We start from the raw sequence: 22,476 nt of genomic DNA, 5'->3' as shown, positions 1-22,476 counted from the left end.
AGTACCGGTACCATACCACCCTATGCGACACAGACATTTCAACCCCACTGGAACTTTCTTCTACTTGCTGCTATAGCCGACAGGCCTGTGATACCTTCCAAAAGAGGTGAATTTCCTTTGGGGAACACTTGAACAACTAAGATATGGAACGTGATCTTTTCAAGTGGTCTGGTTAAAGGAATCATCTCAGACGTTCAGCTACTGTTCTGTGTGAAGACGGGGGAGTGCAGACGCCAGACGGGGGAGTGCAGGTGCAGCGCATTTCCGGAAGGCAACCAAATGAGTTGCGAAGGGTCTTGTGGTTTCATCCAGTGATGCTCAAAACGGTTCACATACGCTTTGCCCACCATGCTGCTGCTCACACTGTACAAGATGCCGTCAGTTCATGCTGAGAATTATTGTCTTTTCTTTTTAGCCCTGTGCATTATGTATGTGTCTTCTTCAGATGGTAAGTCCTTTGAAAATACATCACGATTATATGAAAAAGCTCTACAAATGTGATTAGACTCTGCTTCTTTTGCTGAATGACCTGTGTAGTTGTCCACAAGGTTGAGATGGTGCCTTCCAAAATGTATTGTTACAAATGACTGATTACTAAAATAATGATAATAATAATAATAAAATGTTTATTTCACATCCTGTCACTCGAATAGTGTTAATGACAACCTTAATAAATCAGCTTGATGATAGGTTGATATTTGTTGTATATTTCGGCAATCTGTAGTCAGTGGACTAAAATCTCACACTTCTAATTCGGATATGCCTTTTAAAACATACTTTTTATTAACCATGCAACTGCCTATTTTAAAGCATAATCTGCCTGCCTTTTGTTTAAGTATTTGGATTAATTCACAGTTAACATTATAATAGCTGCTTGATTTATCAATTTTGTTTATTATATCACTGTTCACCTGTTACATGTAATCCATGTAATCCATCTTAAAGCAATACTGCACTTAGTTTTAACACAACAGTCACAGTCTATGAGTAGAATAATTGCTTTAGGTGTCGCCTTTGGCTTTGTGTTTCTAAAAATTGCAACAAAGCAAGTTTGTTATCTTGATGTGAAGGAAAGAAATGCCTCCACTATTTGATAACTTTGCACCATTGTTTATTTTAGCATGAGGTGCGTGAATGTGACCTGTACTTTAAACATCTCCTTGTATGTCAACCCCCCCGTTTAGGCGACCGATACTGTGAGGATTTGTGTGAGACGTCCACAATTGTCGCTCCACTCGCCTCCTCTGTGCACCTCCGGTGTCGCTTTGCCCCCTCCGCCCATGACTCGGTACGGTGGATGCAAAGTCCTGCCAACCTGTCGAGTCCTGTCGACCTGGTCAACCTCAAGTCCGATGGAAGCATTACATTCCTGGACCCCAGGCATGGCCGGGTGAAAGCCTTCCCCAACCAGTGCTCTCAGGGGGTCTTCTCCATCCAAATCGATGAGCTGCAACAGTCCGACCTGGGATGTTATCGCTGTGAGCAGCAGGGCAACGGGTGTCTCCAGGTGGAAGTTATTGAACGAGCAGGTGAGAGAACGTATGGTTCATATTGGAATGCAATGAGTAGAAGTAGACTTTTCCAAGGCGATGCTCATTCACTGCAGAGGAACAGCCTTTGCCATCTGGCCGGAAAGCGAAGACAAGCGGTGTCACAAACCTTAAAGGTCACCATGTTTTCTTCTATGACAAAGGCTGAGCTCATGAGCTAGCATTTCCTGTAAGATGCATCTAAATAAAGCCACGACTTCCTTCCCATGTAGGTGGCCTGAGCACAGAGATGAGGCTACTGCTCTACAGTGCTGCAGGTGTGGCTGCTCTCATCTTGCTCCTGAGTCCCTGCTGCTATTGGTGTGTGAGACGTCAAAGTGAGTCCATCTTCCTCCACTCTACCTTCAGTCTCACCTTTAGGTGGTTGGTTACAAGACTGTGTGGTTTGTTGGTTGAGTCAGTGGATGGATGGATGGATGGATGGACAAATTACTCATGACATGAGAAGAACTATCTTGTTCTATTTCAGGGTTTGGGGGTGAAAGCACACCACCAGACTATGAGAACAGTTCTTTCATTGCAGGTGAGGTACAGAATGTAATATTCAGAAAGACTGGTTTTTAAGTTACAGTATGTACTGTAAATGAAGCATTCATTAATTTGTGCCACTCATAAGATCCTATTCACTTTGAAAGTGAATATTATAATGTCCTGTTTTATAATGTCCTGTTTTCAATGACTGTCAAACCATAATTCAACATTGCCAGTTAAATGGTAACTTTAGACTCTAAATTGCCAAGGTTGGATTATGGTCAATTTTACAGAGAAGCTTGTCTGTTATCAGAATTGTCAACTTGTTACACTCCATTTCCATCTTCAGTCTGACATTTCCTCCACTCTAAGCGATTTCCATCGGAGAGGGGGATTCATTTCCACTAACCAATCAGTAGACCAACGTACCCGCATTAGTCCCGCCCGTGGCGCTCATTGGGCCGATCTTTTTTCAACGGAGAAACGACGAGTCAACTCGGTGAAGTGCGTGGATTCAAAGGTCTGGACCAGGCGAGACGGAAGTAGCTCCATTGTTACTTTCAGACTATGACTGAAAAAGGTGGCACTGAATCCTCCGATAACTGGCATTTAAATCAATACTCACAAATAAAGCAATGTAGATCGGCACTGGACTCATGCAGCTTTGAAACATCGACATCGTTTACAGACGCAGACGGGCTACATTATGTCGTGTCCGTGTCAGCAACGTAACGGGGGGGGGGAGGGGGCTGGGAGGATTACACCGGAAGAAGCTCCCATATTTCACGTAAGGCATCATGGCAGCTAGAAATAAGGTGGATACTGAAGGAAACAAGCTAGACGTTACTTTCCTTCAAGTTGCTTTCTGCATTGTCATACAGCAGGTATCAGTGATCCACCTGAGGAAACACGCAGAGAGACAGGAAACAAACAGCCGAGAGGTGATCTATCTCAGTCACACACACACGCAGGCACATATGCACAGGCACACACAAGCGCACGCACACGCACACGCACACGCACACACACACACACACACACACACACACACACACACACACACACACACACACACACACACACACACACACACACACACACACACACACACACACACACACACACAGCTACTGTACACATGCAATGCACAAAAGTGTGAACACATCTGTTAAGTTTGGGGAAAGAATAGGTAAAATGTGAATTCTCAAACTTATTCACTCCAGGCTTACTTTATGCCATAAGACATTTTTGTTTGATGAGAATGTGTTATGTGTCTTAATGATCAGCCAACATCACTATCTACAATGTGTTGTTTTCCCTCTTCCTTTAGGAGCTGTCAACACTCCTATTTACACGCCTGTTTATGGTGCGTTCACAGCTTCCAGTCTTTCCACAAATGTTTTAGCCTTTACATTTCATCCTGTCCATCATATGTCATCTACGTACAGTGTCCTGGATCAAAACAGTCATTTGGTTCCTAGCTTCACTTAACCTGTTGAGCTAATGTCATTGTATCCCCTACAAAAAAATGAATGAATCACAAGGCTCTCAGTGTTTTTTATTTCCGTTTCTTCAATAGACAACGACGACTGTGACCCAGCCGTACATCAGGACAACAGAGCCAGAATTCACCATGATCCAGTCGGAACTCCGGATGATCTCGAGAGAAATCAACCCACTCAAAGTACCAGTGAGCCCGATCCAAACAGAAGTCAGTGTAACCACATGGAAAGTCAGAGAAGAAGGCAGGGATTTCACAGAGGTGTGTGATCTCTATAACGCTTACCCATTGTATCAGCTCTTTAATCAGATCAGGACAAAGATGACTAACTCAATCCTCTTTGCCCTCTCCAGAACTCCTCAGCAGGTTACGACCAGCAAGTTCGAGTCGCCATCATTATTATGGTAACATAAACGTTAAAAGACATCATTTCAACTTTCATGATAAGCTTGACTGATTTTTTTTCTCTCCATGTTACAGTTAATCAGGCTGAGATGAACCAGCAAGCCATGTCATCTGAAGGGGAGAATCAACACCGAGGTGGTATAGTATATCATAAGCCATATGTGACAGCAGCGAGTCAATACTGTGAAAATCGGTTTCATTCGTCACTGAGGTGTTTTCTGTTTTGTGTTGCAGCCAGTTTTTGGAGGAAGAAAGCCAAAAGCGAAAGTGAGTGATGACTGCATCAGTGTGTGCGTGTTAAAGTGAGTGATGACTGCATCAGTGTGTGCGTGTTAAGGATCAACTACGTTTTTGCACTGCTGTCTCACCTGTCTGCTCTTTCCCTCACAGAGAATGATTACAAAAATCCCATTTACAACAGCAGCACAGACCAACTCAACAAACTGTAGAGGACAAGGCAGCGACGGCTATTCTATTTTCTGTATATGGACCCAACTACAGAGCTACTGTGTTATTGAGTATTCATTTTACAATTGAGAAATTATTTTAATTAGATAATAAGTGATTTATTGTATTTTTGTATTGTAATGTAATTGTACTGCATTTCACAACTTTTGGCTGTTAAATGAGGAAATATGTGATACAGCTTTCAATATATTGTAAAGTTCTTTTTTGCTGTGGCATCAAATAAATATATACTTATTAGAAAAATGATCAGCATCATTACAGTGTTCTCCCAATGGCTTCTCTCTAAAACTGTAGGCCTACCACACAATCATGTACGTTTCACTATAGAAATAAAGAGTGAAACATACATTATATATATATATATATATATATATATATATATATATATATATATATATATATATATATATATATATATATATATATAAGAAAATGTGTGACACTTGATTTAATGAAAAATGTATATATACAATACTAGAAATGAGCACGCTTGCACGCTCATTTGTAGGACGGAGATAGAGTGTCAGATGAACGGTTCTTGAGATACGTGAAAGCCATGTTCTGATTGGTCGAATTGCACAAAATTCAACACTTGGGTCGCTAGTACCACACCCGTCAAGTTTGAAGTCAATAGGACAATCGATTCTCAATATATATACTTTTTTGGTTATGTTGCCAGTAGGTGGCGCTATGACTACGCATGTGTCAGAAATTCGGCACCACACTGTCGGGTTCCCAGCAGCACAATCCCCAAGTTTGAAGTCGATCGGATGAATGGTTCTTGAGATAAACCACTTTTTGTGTTGCCAGTAGGTGGCGCTATGACTGTGCACATGTGCAAATTTCATGAAATTCAGCACTGTGCTCCATCAGGTGCACTCCCCTAAGCGCAGCTCACCAAGTTTGGAGGCGATCGGAGCAATGGTGTGCATGTTATGGCCATTTAAATTCTAAAACATTAATCATTAATCTATTAATCTATGGGCGCAATTTTTATTCTTTTTTTCTGCACCAGATTCATGCCAGACCACTCAAATTCTTTTGACAAAGTTTGGAGCAACAGTGTGGCTTGAAACGCCATACATACACGCATACATACATACTACATACATACGGTACATATAAACATACATACGGTACATACACCCAAAATATATATATTTTTCCTCAATACCTGTAGTGCTATTTATCTATCTAGCACTACAGGTAGAGGGATTATTATTTTATTTTTTTTGTGCTGAACTATAGACAGTCGGCATGTGTGGGAACGCCCACAAAATGTTAAACGGCTGGCGCGCGAGTGGAGTAAAACCGCTGATATATTTCATGGGCTGACTCACCAAAAGACGGTGCTGTGGCTCTAAACTACAGGTTTGGGGGTTCTAGAGCAGAACACAAGACGTCTGCTCAGATGTGCGTTTACTGCGGTGGTTAAATCCCCGATCGTGTCTGCCTGGGCTGGGCTATCAGCTAAATTCTAACTTTGCTGAATGGATAGAACGGGGGATTTACCCCACCCTGACCACGCCCCCAGCCAGGCTGAGCCAGCTATCCCAGCGTCTATTGTGGGCGTTCCTAGAGCCTGTATGGGCGTCCCCAGACATGCCGACTGTCTCTATCCCTTTAAAGAGAAAGGTCACATCATGTCAATCAAGCTTAATGAGAAACATCTGCTCCACCTGTCGTTCCCCAGGACGTCCAGTAATGAAAGATGACCTGCAGTGACTTCTACATGGTGATATTCATTTCTTTATCACTCTTCTTATCGAAATGTGCCCATGCTCCTCCGAAACTCTTTCAAGCTACAGTTGATCAGGATATGACTAATAATACACTGATCTGTCATGAAAGGTTCATGTCTGTTTACATATCAAAGGCACAGTTTGCCGATCTTCCATTCACCATTTATGTTCATGGTAAGTCAGATAAAGCCGAGTCATTACCAACTTTATAAATTCAGTAAACCTCTTACTTTCAATGATGATGTCATAGCCATGTGGTTAGTTGGTTTTGCTGTTCTTGTTCATATGCAATTTCACGCACAGATGAACAAGGCAGATATTACCAAGCCATGGCCATTGCCCAACAGTGCCACTACTTCTTTGGAGAAACGGAGACCTATGTCGCGTTAGCGGCTGCTTTCCATGGCTGCTTTGTGAGAAGACAAGTAAGCCAAACACATTCTATTGTCCCCTTTCTTTTTGTCTTTGATGCAAAGCACCAATCTTCATCATCTCATCTTTCAATAATATTTCATTTATTAGAAACGCATCACAAGTTTGACTGTTGCCATCATGGCAATGACAGACACGGGCAGGGTTGAGATTGCCAAGCTGATACCTCTCATCTGCAAGAAGGAAATTAAAGGTACTAATTTTAAATATATTAGGCCTATAAGAATTTCATGACATTATGTTTGATATGATCTTCAGAAGTCTGTGTATATTATTAAGTCTGTGTGTTTCCTACAGGGGAAATCAAAAACGATAATCAACCAGTATCAAGACCATTTATCTGCGATAAGGACGGATTCAACATCACCATTTCCAAGAATGCCACAGTGCCCTCTCTGGACATGGACACAGTATGGATCCCTTCCAGCCAAAGTCAGAACTGTAAACCCCAAACTAAATCCACTGACACGGTCACCTTCAACTTTCCATTCACCGACTGTGGCACCCAGTCTGTGGTAAATGGCAATACATGCTCTAGCTATTAATTACTCTAGATAATTGAGGTGGCATTTGTATAACTGATTGGCAAATTCTCTTTTTCAGATAGCAGATGGGATTGTTACTTATTGGGTCAAGGTTGAGGCAAAACCACTTCTGCAGAAAGGCTCTATAGTTCGAAACGTTCCTTTCCAGTAAGCTTGAGAACATTTTCCAGTTCTTGTGATTTAAATGACACCTGATTCAGCTAGCTATATGTTCTTTTGTCAGACTCACTGTGCGTTCCTGATTCAATTATACGTGTTCTTTTGTCAGACTCACTGTATGTTCCTGATTCAGTTATACGTGTTCTTTTGTCAGACTCACTGTGTGTTCCTGATTCAGTTATACGTGTTATTTTGTCAGACTCACTGTGCGTTCTTGATTCAGTTATACGTGTTCTTTTGTCAGACTCACTGTGTGTTCCTGATTCAGTTATACGTGTTCTTTTGTCAGACTCACTGTGTGTTCTTGATTCAGTTATACATGTTCTTTTGTCAGACTCACTGTGCGTTCCTGATTCAGTTATGTTATTTTGTCAGACTCACTGTGCGTTCCTGATTCAGTTATATATGTTCTTTTGTCAGACTCACTGTGCGTTCCTGATTCAGTTATACGTGTTATTTTGTCAGACTCACTGTGCGTTCCTGATTCATTTATACATGTTATTTTGTCAGACTCACTGTGCGTTCCTGATTCAGTTATACGTGTTATTTTGTCAGACTCACTGTGCGTTCCTGATTCATTTATACATGTTATTTTGTCAGACTCACTGTGTGTTCCTGATTCAGTTATACATGTTATTTTGTCAGACTCACTGTGCGTTCCTGATTCAGTTATACGTGTTATTTTGTCAGACTCACTGTGCGTTCCTGATTCAGTTATACGTGTTATTTTGTCAGACTCACTGTGCGTTCCTGATTCAGTTATACATGTTATTTTGTCAGACTCACTGTGCGTTCCTGATTCAGTTATACGTGTTATTTTGTCAGACTCACTGTGCGTTCCTGATTCAGTTATACGTGTTATTTTGTCAGACTCACTGTGTGTTCCTGATTCAGTTATATGTGTTCTTTTGTCAGACTCACTGTGTGTTCCTGATTCAGTTATAGACGTTATTTTGTCAGACTCACTGTGTGTTCCTGATTCAGTTATACACGTTCTTTTGTCAGACTCACTGTGTGTTCCTGATTCAGTTATACGTGTTATTTTGTCAGACTCACTGTGCGTTCCTGATTCAGTTATACGTGTTATTTTGTCAGACTCACTGTGCGTTCCTGATTCAGTTATACACGTTCTTTTGTCAGACTCACTGTGTGTTCCTGATTCAGTTATACACGTTCTTTTGTCAGACTCACTGTGTGTTCCTGATTCAGTTATAGACGTTATTTTGTCAGACTCACTGTGTGTTCCTGATTCAGTTATACGTGTTATTTTGTCAGACTCACTGTGCGTTCCTGATTCAGTTATACATGTTATTTTGTCAGACTCACTGTGCGTTCCTGATTCAGTTATACGTGTTATTTTGTCAGACTCACTGTGTGTTCCTGATTCAGTTATACATGTTATTTTGTCAGACTCACTGTGCGTTCCTGATTCAGTTATACGTATTATTTTGTCAGACTCACTGTGTGTTCCTGATTCAGTTATACATGTTATTTTGTCAGACTCACTGTGCGTTCCTGATTCAGTTATACGTGTTATTTTGTCAGACTCACTGTGTGTTCCTGATTCAGTTATACGTGTTATTTTGTCAGACTCACTGTGCGTTCCTGATTCAGTTATACGTGTTATTTTGTCAGACTCACTGTGTGTTCCTGATTCAGTTATACGTGTTATTTTGTCAGACTCACTGTGCGTTCTTGATTCAGTTATACGTGTTATTTTGTCAGACTCACTGTGCGTTCCTGATTCAGTTATACGTGTTATTTTGTCAGACTCACTGTGCGTTCCTGATTCAGTTATACGTGTTATTTTGTCAGACTCACTGTGCGTTCCTGATTCAGTTATACGTGTTATTTTGTCAGACTCACTGTGCGTTCCTGATTCAGTTATACGTGTTATTTTGTCAGACTCACTGTGCGTTGCAGCTTTACACTGGCCAGAGTGTCTCAACTGGGCATCACGATTGAGGGAGAAACAACGGAGTACCCATCAGCACGGAAGAGCGAGGGAATACTGAGGGCTGAGCTCAGGTTCGCCAAAGGTCAAGGACAGGTTTTTGCTTTAGCATTTCAAAGTTTTCAGATGTGTGTGTGTGTGTGTGTGTATATATATATATATATATAGTACACACACATTACACACACATTACATATCTGCTCTGCATATATATGCAGATATGTAATGTTTCTGTCTGTTTTCGTATGTTTTTCCTGTCTATCCACAAAAACATTTTCATAACCACAAGGTACAGTATAGCCATGCAACTAAAACCAAAACTTGGTGTTGCTGTGAATGAGATGAAAATTAATTCGGCCATGCAGGATTTTCCTCCTGCTGCCTCTCCTCTCTGTACTCTTATCTTCAGAGAAGTTTTTTTTCTAACAATATTTCGTGTGCAGATTCCTCCTACCAGTCCTTCTTCTCGTCTCGTGCTCCTCCAGTGGCGACGCAGCTTGGCCAGCCTGTCTATGTGGAGGTGTTTGTCCTGAAAGGTGAGGACAAGGACCTGGTGCTGCTGCTGCAGGACTGCTGGGCCACGCCGACCCAAGACCCACAGGACCTGCGGAGGTGGAACCTGCTCGTTAAAGGGTAACTGGAGTTGAAATATAAGGAGAGAGAGAGAGGGGGGGGGGGGGTAGGTATCTGTACTTTGAAAAGAAACTGGCTCAACTGAGGCGCACCTTTGTATCCAATGCAGGTGTCCTTTTAGTGGTGACAGTCAGCGGACAGTTTTATTGCCAGTTGTTTCCAGTAAGGAGTTGAAATATCCCGCTCGTCACAAGTGGTTTGTGGTCAAGCTCTTCTCATTTGTGAAACCTCCTGCGTTTCAAAGCCTGGTATGTTACAAGAAAGAGACAATGTCATATTCAGTGTCAGGCCTAAGAAGCCTACTATATACTGAAAACTACTACTACTGTATCCTGAAAGCAATACTAAGTCATTTTTAGTGTTGGTGTGAAGTGTGAACTATCTGTTGCCCCTACAGGTGTACTTCCACTGTGACGTAGAGATCTGTAAAGGAACAGCCTGCTCACAACAACCCTGTAGCAAAAGTAAGTGGGTAGTCCTTCTGGCCAAATTAAGCCATCTTCTCTAGTTAAACTGTGTTGTGGTATTGAAAATGTGGTTTCATTCTGTTTAGGAAAGCGGAGATTGGGAGGAATGAGACCATGGCCAAGACAGAAGAATACTTACAATGTGGTCTCTGGTGGACCTCTCCATCTGGTGTGATGATGAGGAGACATCTGCAGCTACTTTTACTCTTGTTATTTAGAAGCTCCAAGATAGGAAATAGTTCAGCAAGGAACTGTCCATCGTCTGGTAATGGAAATAAATAAGGTTTCGGCCTAGTGAAATAGCCTCGAGTAGGCATAATAATCCTCCTTTTCATCCGAACAGCTTCAGGATTTGCTCATTTCATCACATCAACCTCCAGCAAACTGAATGAAAGCTGCTATGGGGGCGAGGCTTTTAGTCATGTGCTCACAAGCCAGCCAATAGAAACACAGAGTCGGTTGTTTTGCGGAAGTGATTGCATGCTTGCTGTATCGTTTGATAAACGAAGACAATAAACGCGAGGAAAGTGTGAATTTTGTTGATCTGAGGTTATTTTAACGCAGCTTTGTGGCGTTATTCGCATGGTTCGTGTAACTAGCTTGTGTCTACTCTGTTCCTCACATCTTTAACCTCCTGGTAAAGTCGCACAGACTTGTCAGTTATGTCAAAACCATCGAAGAAGGAGCATAACGACAATGACTCTAAAAACCTGCCGATCTATCAGCACAGAGACAAACTGATTCAGGCTGTCAGGGACAGTGCATTCCTGGTTGTCACCGGTGAGACTGGCAGTGGGAAAACCACACAGCTTCCACAGTACTTGCATAAAGCAGGTAAGTTATGAAGCAGACAGTCAGTCCAGTGCTCCATCGTTAACGTTATTATTAGTAGCTAGTGGAAAAATAAAACTCTGGCAGTTACAAAACTATATAGAAAAAGTCATCAAGGCAAACAAACTTAATGTTTGCTTTTTCTAAGACCATAATGGTCTATGTAGACCACTTTGATGCTCATTACTGACACGTGTAACGTGATAGGCTGTATGGATTCGTCTGAAGTTTTGTCATATAAATGGGGGACTGCCCCCTAGTCCGATACCTCACGAGTCCGACACCTCATGGTTTTGGGTTAGGGTCTGGGGGAGGTTAGGTTTAGGCGTGGGGGTGGGAGAGGTTAGGTTTTGGGTTAGGGTCTGGGGGAGGTTAGGTTTAGGCGTGGGGGTGGGAGAGGTTAGGTTTTGGGTTAGGGTCTGGGGGAAGTTAGCCTCTTTTTTCGGACTCGTGAGGTGTCGGACTCGTGAGGTATCGGACTCGTGCCATGGCACCTATAAATGTGGGTGAACTGTATATCATGCCAATAAAAGACTGCTAAACTGGGTTTAATTTGGGGTTACCCTTCCTGAATATAATCCACCCTCTACATACATACTGTATGTAGCCTTCTAATCATGGAAGTTGGAAACCCTCAGTTACTTCATTAGTGTTTTACTTGCACCTGTGTTTACCCTGCCTTTTTGACACAAAATGGCCCCCGTGAAAAGGGTGTATAGGATGACAAACAGACAGTAAAACTTGCCTAATTTGTGTTGACCACTTTCTTCTTGGGTAGGCTTTTGGAAAGATGGCAAGATCGGCATCACCCAGCCCCGACGAGTGGCAGCCATCACAGTGGCCCAGAGAGTAGCCCATGAGATGCAGTGCACTCTGGGTAGAGAGGTTGGCTACCAAGTGCGCTTTGATGACTGCACAACACAGGTAGGAGACAGAGAACACACAAATGACCCAAGGCAATACATGCGTGTCTTTATGTGAAATATTTGCGAGTGTGTAGCTGTGACTGTGTTTGATCCAGGACACGGTGGTGAAGTACATGACAGACGGCTGCCTGCTCAGAGAGATCCTGGCAGATCCTGGTCTTTCACAGTACCGTGTGGTGATTTTGGATGAAGCCCACGAACGGAGCCTCAACACGGTAAGTCGACTGTGAAGTTGACATTAGATGTTGTTCCCATGTGAACAGCATCTATGATGTCTTCACTGGACCATGATGTGTGCATGGGGAATGTCAGCATCCAAGACTGAGAACATTCAGTCCTTTCTGCCCATTCCTCAATTCATAAATAGTATGTCAGGTTCAGCCTGCTTAATCTGAACCAAAAACACTCAAAATAATATCAGAATTGAATATGTCCTATGTACATATTTGCTTGCTGTCCTCCATTGGGAGGTCAAAATCCAGGGTCAGTGACTGACAAACCTGGACCCAGTAGGGATCCACTGTCTTCGCTCAAGGATACTTAAGTAGGGCAGATACTTGTCGACGCAGGAGTTTGAAGACTGGTCTACATATAGAATGGTGGTTTCCCTATTCGCTATCTTACCCAGCTGCTGAATGTCTGAAAAATGAAAAAATAAATAAAAGCTGTCCTTATTCGGTGTTTGTTGCAGGATATTCTCCTGGGTTTACTGAAGAAAACCTTCTCCAACCCTGATAAGGCTGCCAAGGGCCGGTCTCACCCACTGAGGGTGGTGGTGATGTCAGCCACCTTGGAAACTGACAAGCTGTCCGCCTTCCTTGATGACTGTCCTGTCTTCACTATTCCTGGGAGGGCCTTTCCTGTCAGCTGCAAGTTTGGCTCTGCTATTGGACCAAAAGACACGGATAGCTCTAGCTATGTGAAGGAGGTAGATAGTCCTTATTCTTTTTGAGTCAGGTATTTATTTATTCATTCATGAACGTAGTGATTGTTATGGGGGGGGGGGGTGTACCACAATTTGGTTTAAGAACAACAATGAACACTAATGAAACAGTTGAGATATGTCATTGTAGCTTGATGCGTTATATCTGTTTGCTTCACAGGTTGTGAAGGTGGCGCTTGATGTGCACACCAGTGAAATGGCTGGGGATATTCTGGTGTTTTTGACAGGTAAGCAATGTCCTCATGCTCAGAGTTCAGAGCATATCTTAAGCCTGATTCAGTCTGACGGTGATAAGTGAATCCATCCTTGTTTGACAGGTCAGTCAGAGATTGAGAAGGCCTGTGACGTGCTGTTCGAAAAGGCTGAGTCCATAGACTACCGCTATGACGTGCACGACCAAACAGTGGAGGGCCTTCTTATTTTGCCCCTTTATGGCTCCATGCCCACTGGTAACTTGTTACATCTTATTCACTGTAGTAGTAGATGAAATTATTTGTGCATTTTCCCAAACAAAATTAGCTCATTGTGGACTTTTCTTTGTGGCACTTCTTACCATGATGCTGAAAACACAAATTCTGTACAAAAACCATTAACCACCACAGATCAACAAAGGCAGATATTTCAGGCGCCCCCCCCAGGAATCAGGAAGTGTGTGGTGGCCACCAACATTGCGGCAACATCTCTCACCATCAATGGCATAAAGTGAGTCCGGCCTGTGGTTATATGCTTGCCAATGACCTCCATATCCACATGTGACATCACATAATGAGGCCATTTACACCTGGCATTAACATGCGTTTTCTGCCATCAGATTGCAATCAGATTGTGCTTGACCACTTGAAAGTACAGGTGTAAACGCCCCCAAGACACATTGAAGACAGATTGCAATCTGATCGGCCAAACCACCTCCGGAGGTGGTCAGGGATGCATTGTGTACACATTGAACACAAGTGTAAATGCAATGTGTCCTCTCAATCTGGATACAGCAACAGTATGCGGATTGAGTGGACACCCATTTTGGGTGATCAGATTGCAATCTGATCACCAAAAACGCATGTTAACGCCAGGTGTAAATGAAATCAGGCTAATGTGGTCAAGCACTATCTGATTGCAATCTGATGACAGAAAACGCATGTTAATGCCAGGTGTAAATTTGCCTCAGAGATGATGTTATGGCAACGTCACTATTAAAAAGCTCCACTTATGGTTGTGCAAAATGCATCAAAAAGCAATTATCCTCCATACAGGTACATTATCGACAGCGGGTTTGTCAAACAACTCAACCACAACTCAAGGGTGGGCATGGACATCTTGGAGGTGGTGCCGATTTCAAAGTGAGTGTTGGGAATTCATCATATATCAGATTAGATGGCGTTTGTTTCAATTATTTTCCCACTAAACATTTGCGCCATGAAAGGAAATGCGTCATAGATGGGTTTTGGATGTTCTGCCATCAGGAGTGAGGCCCAGCAGAGAGCGGGCCGCGCCGGGAGAACCTCTGCCGGGAAATGCTTTCGAATCTATAGCAATGAGTTCTGGGAAAAGTGCATGCCTGAATATACAGTTCCAGAGATCCAGAGGACGAGCCTCACAGCAGTGATACTCACCCTCAAGTGCCTGGGTGTCCATGATGTCATCAGGTACATGTTTATCAAGATAAATGTTTTCAATACTTAAATATTCAGTACCTATAGTTCAATTTGTGTGTGTGTGTGTCTGTCTAACTGTCTATCTGTGTTTTAACTTTGAATAGTAATGCCAGTCATTTCTTTTAAGGTTCCCTTACCTGGACCGTCCGGAGGAGAGGTTTATTCTAGAAGCACTGAAACAGCTCTACCAGTTCGATGCTATAGACAGGTGAGCGGCTGTGCACGTGGACTTGATCTAGATGATGTTGTGCAATCACATTGGTTACATCAGGACTATTGAATGTCATCATGACCTCCGTGTGTGTGGGCTGTAGGAGAGGTAGTGTGACCCGGCTGGGGGAGCTGATGGTGGAGTTCCCCCTGTACCCGGGCCTCACCCGGGCCTTGCTGAAAGCCGCCACTCTGGGCTGCCAGGACCTGCTGCTCCCTGTGGCCGCCATGCTGTCCGTAGAGAACATCTTTATCCGACCAGGTTAGCTTCTGTCTTGTCTGTTCGTGAAGGTTTACAAGCGGTTCATTTTTTTCTGTTTTTCATCACAGTAGATTTGTCCTCCATATCAGAAATGCACAAGGACTCAGTCAGTGTCATCTGTTAGTCCATTTAAGTCGAAGCAAGCTGTCAAATAAAGAGTCTCGGGGGTATACTACTAGGGGTGGGGGAAAAAATCGATACACCACAGTATCGCGATATTTTGCCTGACGATATTGTATCGATATTTGGACGCCAAGTATCGATATTGCAAGCAAAAAAAAAAAAAAAAAATTTTTCTTTTTTTTTTTGCAGGCCATGTCAGGCCACCGGGCTACTATAAACTTTAGTTCCAAGGCCAGCAGTAAACAAATGGTAGCATATTTTCATTTAGTTTTAAAAGTAACAGTTTTGTCATAACAGTAATTTACAAATTCCCCAGTTACTGAATGGGCTGCACAAGATGTTTTGTGTAAGTGAAGTGAAGTTGCAAAAACTACATAAGTACAGTAGTCCACACACACATCCAGTTAAGGTGGACTGTAAGTAGACTGTAACAAACAGTTCAGTTTGTCAGGTGCATGCAACTATGACATGACTTTATGAAAGGTGTTGGTCTGTCTACTTGACAATGTTGCTGAAATAAAATGGTTGAAGTCAGATGTACAGACTGAAAAATTGTTCTTATATAAACCAGATGTTGACAAAGTTTTCCTTTGGGGACATCATTTGCAGTTGAAAAAGTAAGAAATCGCAATATATCGAGATATCGCAATATTCAATATATCGCAATATCGATATATCGCAATATCGAAAATATCGCAGTATCGCAATACTATCGTATCGTGACTCAAGTATCGTTTCAGTATCGTATCGTGGGCATCTGGTGATTCCCACCCCTATATACTACAGTAGTATAAATTAAAAACATCAGCCCTGTTCGGAATCATGACAGAAATAGTCGACTATTTAGTGTGTCGCCATTTTTTTTATAGTGTCCGAATTCTAAACCTTTCTATTTAGTCCACTATAAAATACCCACAATGCACAGCGATTTCTAGTGAACAACGAATGTACCCTACATTTTTGCCGCTATACCACAATGCAATACGGTTGTCTTTACTGAATCTGTGTAGTGTCCGAAACTCATTTTGATCATTCCCCATATAGTTCACTATATGATCAGCACTATATGGGAATAGTGAGTGAGTGAATGAGTGAAAGATTTTGAATGCGGCTACAGTGTCATCTGAAATGTTAAAGGACGGCTTTTCCGTGGGGGATATGAATATATATTAAATCTCACGCCCCTAAGGTTTTCGAATCCGTTGAAATTTTTGAAATTGGAGCTTCACTCCCAGAGATATCAAGCATCTCTCACATATTTTTTGGGTCCGCCTTGCGGAAGTCGTGCACCTATGAACTACAACTGTTGTGAGCCATGGTCCCGCCTCTAGAGGTCCTCCACGCCCCTTCAGAGGTCTGAAGAAAAACAAAAAGGCAGCCATCTTTTTCGACCACCTAGCCTGCTGTAGCTAGGTTAGCTTTCCATAGCTCCTTGCAAAGAGACGATTTTCTCGGGAACGGAAGCACGGACAGACACGTGACTGGCGGCATTGGAAAGCTCGTCAAATTTTACATCTAGTAGTAGGTGCCTTGAAGTAACGAAATCAACGCTGAGCAATGTACCCGTTTTTACACATTTTTACATAAAATAGTTACAACATCAGATGCGCGTAACTCCTACGAAAATGCCTTAAAATGCATGAAAATTTTTTTATGAAGACATCTCCCGACATATATACTTCGGTTTAAATTTGGTGCAATTTGGAGGCAATTTTATTTTCGATTTTTTCTTCTTCTTTATTATGTTTTATTGTCGAAGCCTTCTTCTTCTTCTTTGAGTTTTATGGCGGTTGGCAAACATATATGTGCATTACCGCCACCTACTGGAGTTTGATATCAGCCAAACCCTGAAGGGTGGGCATGGAAACGAAGGCCACGCGAGCCCAGTGCATTGTGGGAAATGTAGTATTTCGAGTCCCCGCACCCGCACCTCCCCCCCACCACCCCCCCCCCCCCCCACACACACACACAGAGTGGATTTCTGGTGATATCTCAGGCTGTAAACAACCAATTTCAAAAATTTCAACGGATTTGAAAACCTTAGGGGCGTGAGATTTAATATATATTCATATCCCCCACGGAAAAGCCGGCCTTTAATGTATCACCAAGGGAATTGTGTAATAAAAAATGTATAATAATAAATCAGATCCCAGAATTAGTAGTGGTAGAAATAAAGAGAGCCAGGCAAGTTGATTGATTTAACATGTGACACGCAAAGGCATGTGCAGTTTAGATGAGAATGGCAGAGGAGTAGGTAAGGTGCAGCCTGAAGAGATGGGCTTTCAGTTTGCACAGCACTGACTGATACCATTTTCCCTGCAGGACACCCTGACAAGCAGAAGGAGGCAGACAAGAAGCACAGGCAGCTGGCTGCCAAGGCAGGCAGTGTGAACGACTTTGGCATGCTGCTGAGTGTGTTTCAGTGGTGTAAAGACAGGTACTGTGCTTTGACAGATGACTGCTGAACACTGAACCATGATCACTTCTCATTTTCAAATGGAACAAGCAGTAGTTGCATATCATATAGATCCCATGTAGGTTCCATCTTGACCTTTGTGGTACAGTATTGAAGTTTTTTTTTTTTTTTTTACGTTTCAAAATTAGGGATGCACAATATTGGATTTTTTTGCCAGATATGCCGATATTTTCCAACTCTTTTACCTGATTAACATTTTCTTTCAAACAAAACTGTAAGATTCATCCTCCTTAGATATCTGCAGAAATGTTCGTTTCGGGCGGATGCCGATATTTAATTTTATTGAATTGGCCTTAGCGTCATGCATCCCTATTCAAAATGTGAAAATGCATTACTTGCCCTATTAACTTGGAACTGTCTTGCCTTGTGCAGCGACCACCCCTCAGCATGGTGTAAAGATAACTGGATCCACTGGAGGGCGCTGAAGTCAGCCTTCAGTGTGGAGACTCAGCTGCGAGAGATCCTCCTCCGGTTGCAGCAGGTAGACTTGACAGACTTAATTTCTGCATCACTGAAGCGTGAAGCCGGTCATGTATCCGTGCTCTAAGGCCGCATTTACACTGCAGGTACAAGTGACCCAATTCCGGGTTTTTTTTGCTCTCAAGTGGCACATATCCGATATGTGTCATGACAGTGTAAGCAGCAAAAAAGCACATGGATCCGGATATTGTCAGGTCCGATTCAGGCCTGAGCATCAAGACCTGCAGTGTAAATACAGCCTAAGTGCTTCATATTACTATAACAGTACGGCTGTAATGGAGGACTGTGTTTGTTGGTCTTTAGACCGTAGCTGTGATAGATAGGTGTGTCTTTAGTGTCGCTTCGTCTTGCCCCACTTCAATGTTGCAAGAATTGACCACACTTTTGCATAACTGCAATGAACCTGTTTGCAGATCACTGTGGTCGGTGGTCACGCATACTGCAGTCTGTTGTTGTTTACTTTAAACTCAACATCCTGTTTATCTCCATGCTTCTGCTCTAATTCGAATTAATGTGATTATGATGTGTGTGTGTGTGTGTGTGTGTGTGTGTGTGTGTGTGTGAACTTCTGTTGCCTTGCAGAAGAGAGATTTCCCAGTAGAAAAGTTTGATGGCAATAAGAGTGAACTCTTCAGACGATGCCTCTGCACAGGATACTTCACCAACGTTGCCAGAAGGTACCAACAGTGTTCATGATCACTTTAAATGATCCACATTCATCTCGCTCACATTTGGGATTCTTTTTGTATCGTGAGCCTTTTTGGTGGTTGTGAAGAGTTGTTCAGTTCACTTTTCTCCATCCCACTTAGGTCGATTGGAAAGGTATTTTGCACAATGGATGGTCATGGATCCATGGTCCACATTCATCCATCATCATCGGTAAATGTATATATATACCTACAATCTATATTTTTCATCTATTTATTTATTTTTTAAAATCGCTAATACCACTCTATTTCCATACAAGGCACAACCATTGAAAATCAAGGAATAAAACCCAATGGCCTTAGATTGCATAATAAATGTGAATTCTGCAACCTAATCTTCCATGCTTCCTCTCCGATGTCTCCTTTGATCTCTTTTCCTTGTCGCTCCCAAGCTATTTGAACAGGAGGCGCAGCTGGACTGGGTCATCTTCCATGATGTGCTGGTGACCTCGCGGGTGTACATCCGGACGGTGTGTCCCATTCGTTACGATTGGGTGAAGGACCTACTGCCCAAGCTCCACGAGGTGGACGTCTATGAGCTGAGCAGTGTGGCAAGGGAAGAGGTGACTGATGAGGAGCTGGCAAAATGGGAGACCAGAGAGGCGGCAAAAAGACCGACAGGTTTGGGAATTATTCATTAAATGTTCATTTGCGAATCGTGGTCCTGTGCTAAAATATACTGTACTCAACAGCAGCAGTTCCCAACCTTTTTTGACTCATGGCCCACTTGGATTTTTTTCTTTTTTTAATGCGGCCCACATCTGTACAACAGTACGGAGGCCAAATAATGTATTCTCAGAGCACTTTTTATTTTAACGATAAAAGGAGATGTCCATCAGCAGCACACAGAAATCAGAAACTAAAAGTGAGGGTCTTTCGGCAATATAATTAATGAATAATTCATTACAAATTACATAATGGTATCATTCAACAATGGAGAAATGCATTCTCTTACATAATAATAATAATAATAATAATAATATATTTGTTCCCCCATAAAGATCATAATACTGTAGTTTGGAAATTATTTGGCGGCCCACTTGCAATACCTTTGTGGCCCACCAGTGGGCCCCGGCCCACAGGTTGGGAATGGCTGCTCTACAGTAAAGCTCTTTGAATGAAAGCTTCCACCAAATGGCATGTGTTGGGTTAAACGGCCATTTGTGCAAGACTATCATCCTAAGTGTTTTAAACAGTGGCTGAAGTTAAGATGCATTGCACTGGCAAGCTAATGGACAAGTCTGATCTTTTGTCAGAGGGAGCTGCTGAGGATGTCATGAAGAAGCTGGAGAAGCGAAATGACGAAACCGCTGTGAGCGATGCTCGTGCACGGTACCTGCAACGAAAGCAACAACGGCAACAAGGCAAAACAACATGAAAGAACACACGACCCGACATCGGAGTGCAAAACCTTCGCCAGCGGTTTAGACATCATGACTGGTATAGACCGAATCACTGTGACGTTGCGCTAAAGGAAGGCTTTGCCGATTTTCAACCCGCTTTGTATCATTATAATCTTGGTAATATATTAAGCAGCTGGACAGTGTTTACCTTCTCTATATGTTTTCTTCATAGAGAAAATCCCGTTCATCTGGCTCCAGAAACTCCGCCCCCGCCAGCTGGTATGGGTCATTCACGCTCGTTAAAGGAGAATTCCTGTTTTTTACACCCCGGACCTTATTTCCAGCTTAAAATATGATGTTTTACTCACCCAGAGAACTTTGGTTTCATTCTGATCGCCATAGAAGATATTCAGGTCCGAGTAGAGTCCTGGAACTGGCCAAAACGGGCGAACGGGGAATACGTAGTACACACTGCAAATAACGTATTTTCTGCAATGTAGTGATTCATATCCTCATAATATCTCATCCATAAATGAACGTGAATCCGTCTAGTCTCCTCCGGGCTGCCTCATGCAGTTTCGGTTTCCTCATCCAGGGTCTGTGAATCCAACATAGGCATTCCTCCTCTGTTCTCGGCCGTGCAGCGCTTGTTCGTCCCTGGCCTGTTGTTCCTCTCTCTCTCCTCGTCCGCTCTTCAATTTCGATTAGCTCTTCATCCGTTGTTGTAAACAAGTCGATAGTCGTGGGAAAATGGCCCCGGTGCGTGGTGATTCCTGGTAGACAATAGCCAGGTAGACAAAGGAGTCAGCAGGAGACTTCAGCGGGACTTGGGGTGAGAGTTGGATTCACAGACCCCGGATGAGGAAACCGAGGCTTCCAGAGGCAGTCCGGAGGAGACTAGACGGATTCACGGTCATTTATGGACGAGATATTATGAGGATATGAACCGCTACATTGCAGAAAATACGTTATTTGCAGGGTGTACTACGTATGCCGCGTTCGCCCGCTTTGGCCAGTTCCAGGACTACTCGGACCTGAATATCTTCTATGGCGATCAGAATGAAACCAAAGTTCTCTGGGTGAGTAAAACATCATATTTTAAGCTGGAAATAAGGGTGTAAAAAACAGGAATTCTTCTTTAAGGCTCTCAATGCAATTCTCTGTGGATGTGCACATACAGAAAAAATAAAAAGAAACAATCTGTAGTTGTAACAGCCACCCTTGAGCAGAACATCTTCACTTCCATGTCAGAATGACGTGTTTTGCATCAGTGTTTTGTGTCATTCTGACACGGAAATGGCTGGAGTGAACTGCAGAGCTCTTGGCGCAGGAAAACATGAAGAGATGGTAAAGGCTGCTCATCTGCATATATTACCGACACTGTAATGCTACAAAGCCTTTAACAACACCTGCCAATTGATTTAAATTGTGGACATATCACAAACCTGTTTATTGTTTATTTCTGTTGTCATTTTCAGCCGTAATTGTAATGTTAAAGATATATACCCTAGTTAAACACATTGGCCTGACCTATCTGACGTTTGGTTGTGCTTATTTTATATACTGTATTGATAAACCAAATCTCCCCAACAGTGACATCTCTCCGCCGGTCGGACTAACTGCTAGTTTTGGGTGACTCAAGCTGTCTTCTTTTTATTATTATTCTGTGGCCCAACAGGTAAATTAAGTCTCCAAACTAACATTAGTGAAAGTGTTGTTAATTAGTGAGATACGAAAGTATCAAACATGCATTTTAGACTTAACCATTTTCTCCTCATCCCAGTTGTTCCCCACCCCAGTTTGCTCCAGTCCACACCATCAAATTGTATGTACTGTATGTGACGCAGGCGTTGTCCACCCCGATGTTATTGTAAACAAGCATTGTGATTCGGTTTCACATGAATAATTAAAGTTTTATATTTGTTATGTCCATTTTTGTGTCTTAATTAATCCCTTCCCCTAAAATGCTATGGTCCCAAAACGGGTTCCTTGACAGGGTTTCAGGGAGTCCCCAATAAATCAGCACTGCTTCATTCTTTACAATAAGCACAATGACGGGAACCTATTTTTCATGGGTTTCATGTGCCAACTTTTTATCTCCCACTTAGTGCTGAGAGGTAGGCAATTGTGTATCAAGTCATATCAGAAAAAAACATTGTTGAACGTTATTCCTTGTGGACATCAATATCTTATCAGAAG

At 42.6% G+C, this 22,476-nt stretch overlaps 2 protein-coding genes across 5 annotated transcripts; both read left to right on the top strand.

Annotated features, from left to right (window-relative positions):
- The first annotated feature begins 397 nt into the window (after window positions 1-397).
- Window positions 398-4,521, top strand: LOC310776801 (uncharacterized protein). Of its 4 annotated transcripts, none has more exons than XM_083636983.1 (11): window positions 398-448; window positions 1,185-1,529; window positions 1,763-1,867; window positions 1,999-2,073; window positions 2,903-2,962; window positions 3,352-3,387; window positions 3,601-3,783; window positions 3,876-3,926; window positions 4,003-4,062; window positions 4,162-4,194; window positions 4,318-4,521. In XM_083636983.1, exons 1-11 carry the CDS (start codon window positions 427-429, stop codon window positions 4,374-4,376), a joined length of 1,029 nt encoding a protein of 342 aa, XP_083493109.1. In that variant the 5' UTR covers window positions 398-426; the 3' UTR covers window positions 4,377-4,521. The 4 variants fall into 4 exon arrangements, with proteins under 4 accessions (XP_083493109.1, XP_083493110.1, XP_083493108.1 ...); XM_083636984.1 differs by having other exon boundaries at window positions 4,162-4,229; XM_083636982.1 differs by having other exon boundaries at window positions 2,020-2,073; window positions 4,003-4,194.
- A 6,329-nt stretch (window positions 4,522-10,850) lies between these two features.
- Window positions 10,851-22,207, top strand: dhx40 (DEAH (Asp-Glu-Ala-His) box polypeptide 40). Its single transcript, XM_083637074.1, has 17 exons — window positions 10,851-11,161; window positions 11,937-12,082; window positions 12,180-12,299; window positions 12,776-13,012; window positions 13,188-13,254; window positions 13,345-13,476; window positions 13,630-13,729; window positions 14,275-14,361; window positions 14,485-14,667; window positions 14,804-14,884; window positions 14,991-15,148; window positions 17,594-17,708; window positions 18,120-18,228; window positions 18,810-18,904; window positions 19,037-19,106; window positions 19,327-19,555; window positions 20,191-22,207. The coding sequence occupies exons 1-17, from the start codon at window positions 10,990-10,992 to the stop codon at window positions 20,310-20,312; spliced, it is 2,223 nt and encodes a 740-aa protein (XP_083493200.1). The 5' UTR covers window positions 10,851-10,989; the 3' UTR covers window positions 20,313-22,207.
- Window positions 22,208-22,476: the final 269 nt, after the last annotated feature.

This window comes from Poromitra crassiceps (assembly GCF_964638095.1).
Source record: "Poromitra crassiceps genome assembly, chromosome: 5".
Classification (NCBI taxonomy): Eukaryota; Metazoa; Chordata; class Actinopteri; order Beryciformes; family Melamphaidae; genus Poromitra; species Poromitra crassiceps.
The sequence above is the reverse complement of the archived record's forward strand: the minus strand, read 5'-3'. Positions and strand labels throughout refer to the sequence as shown.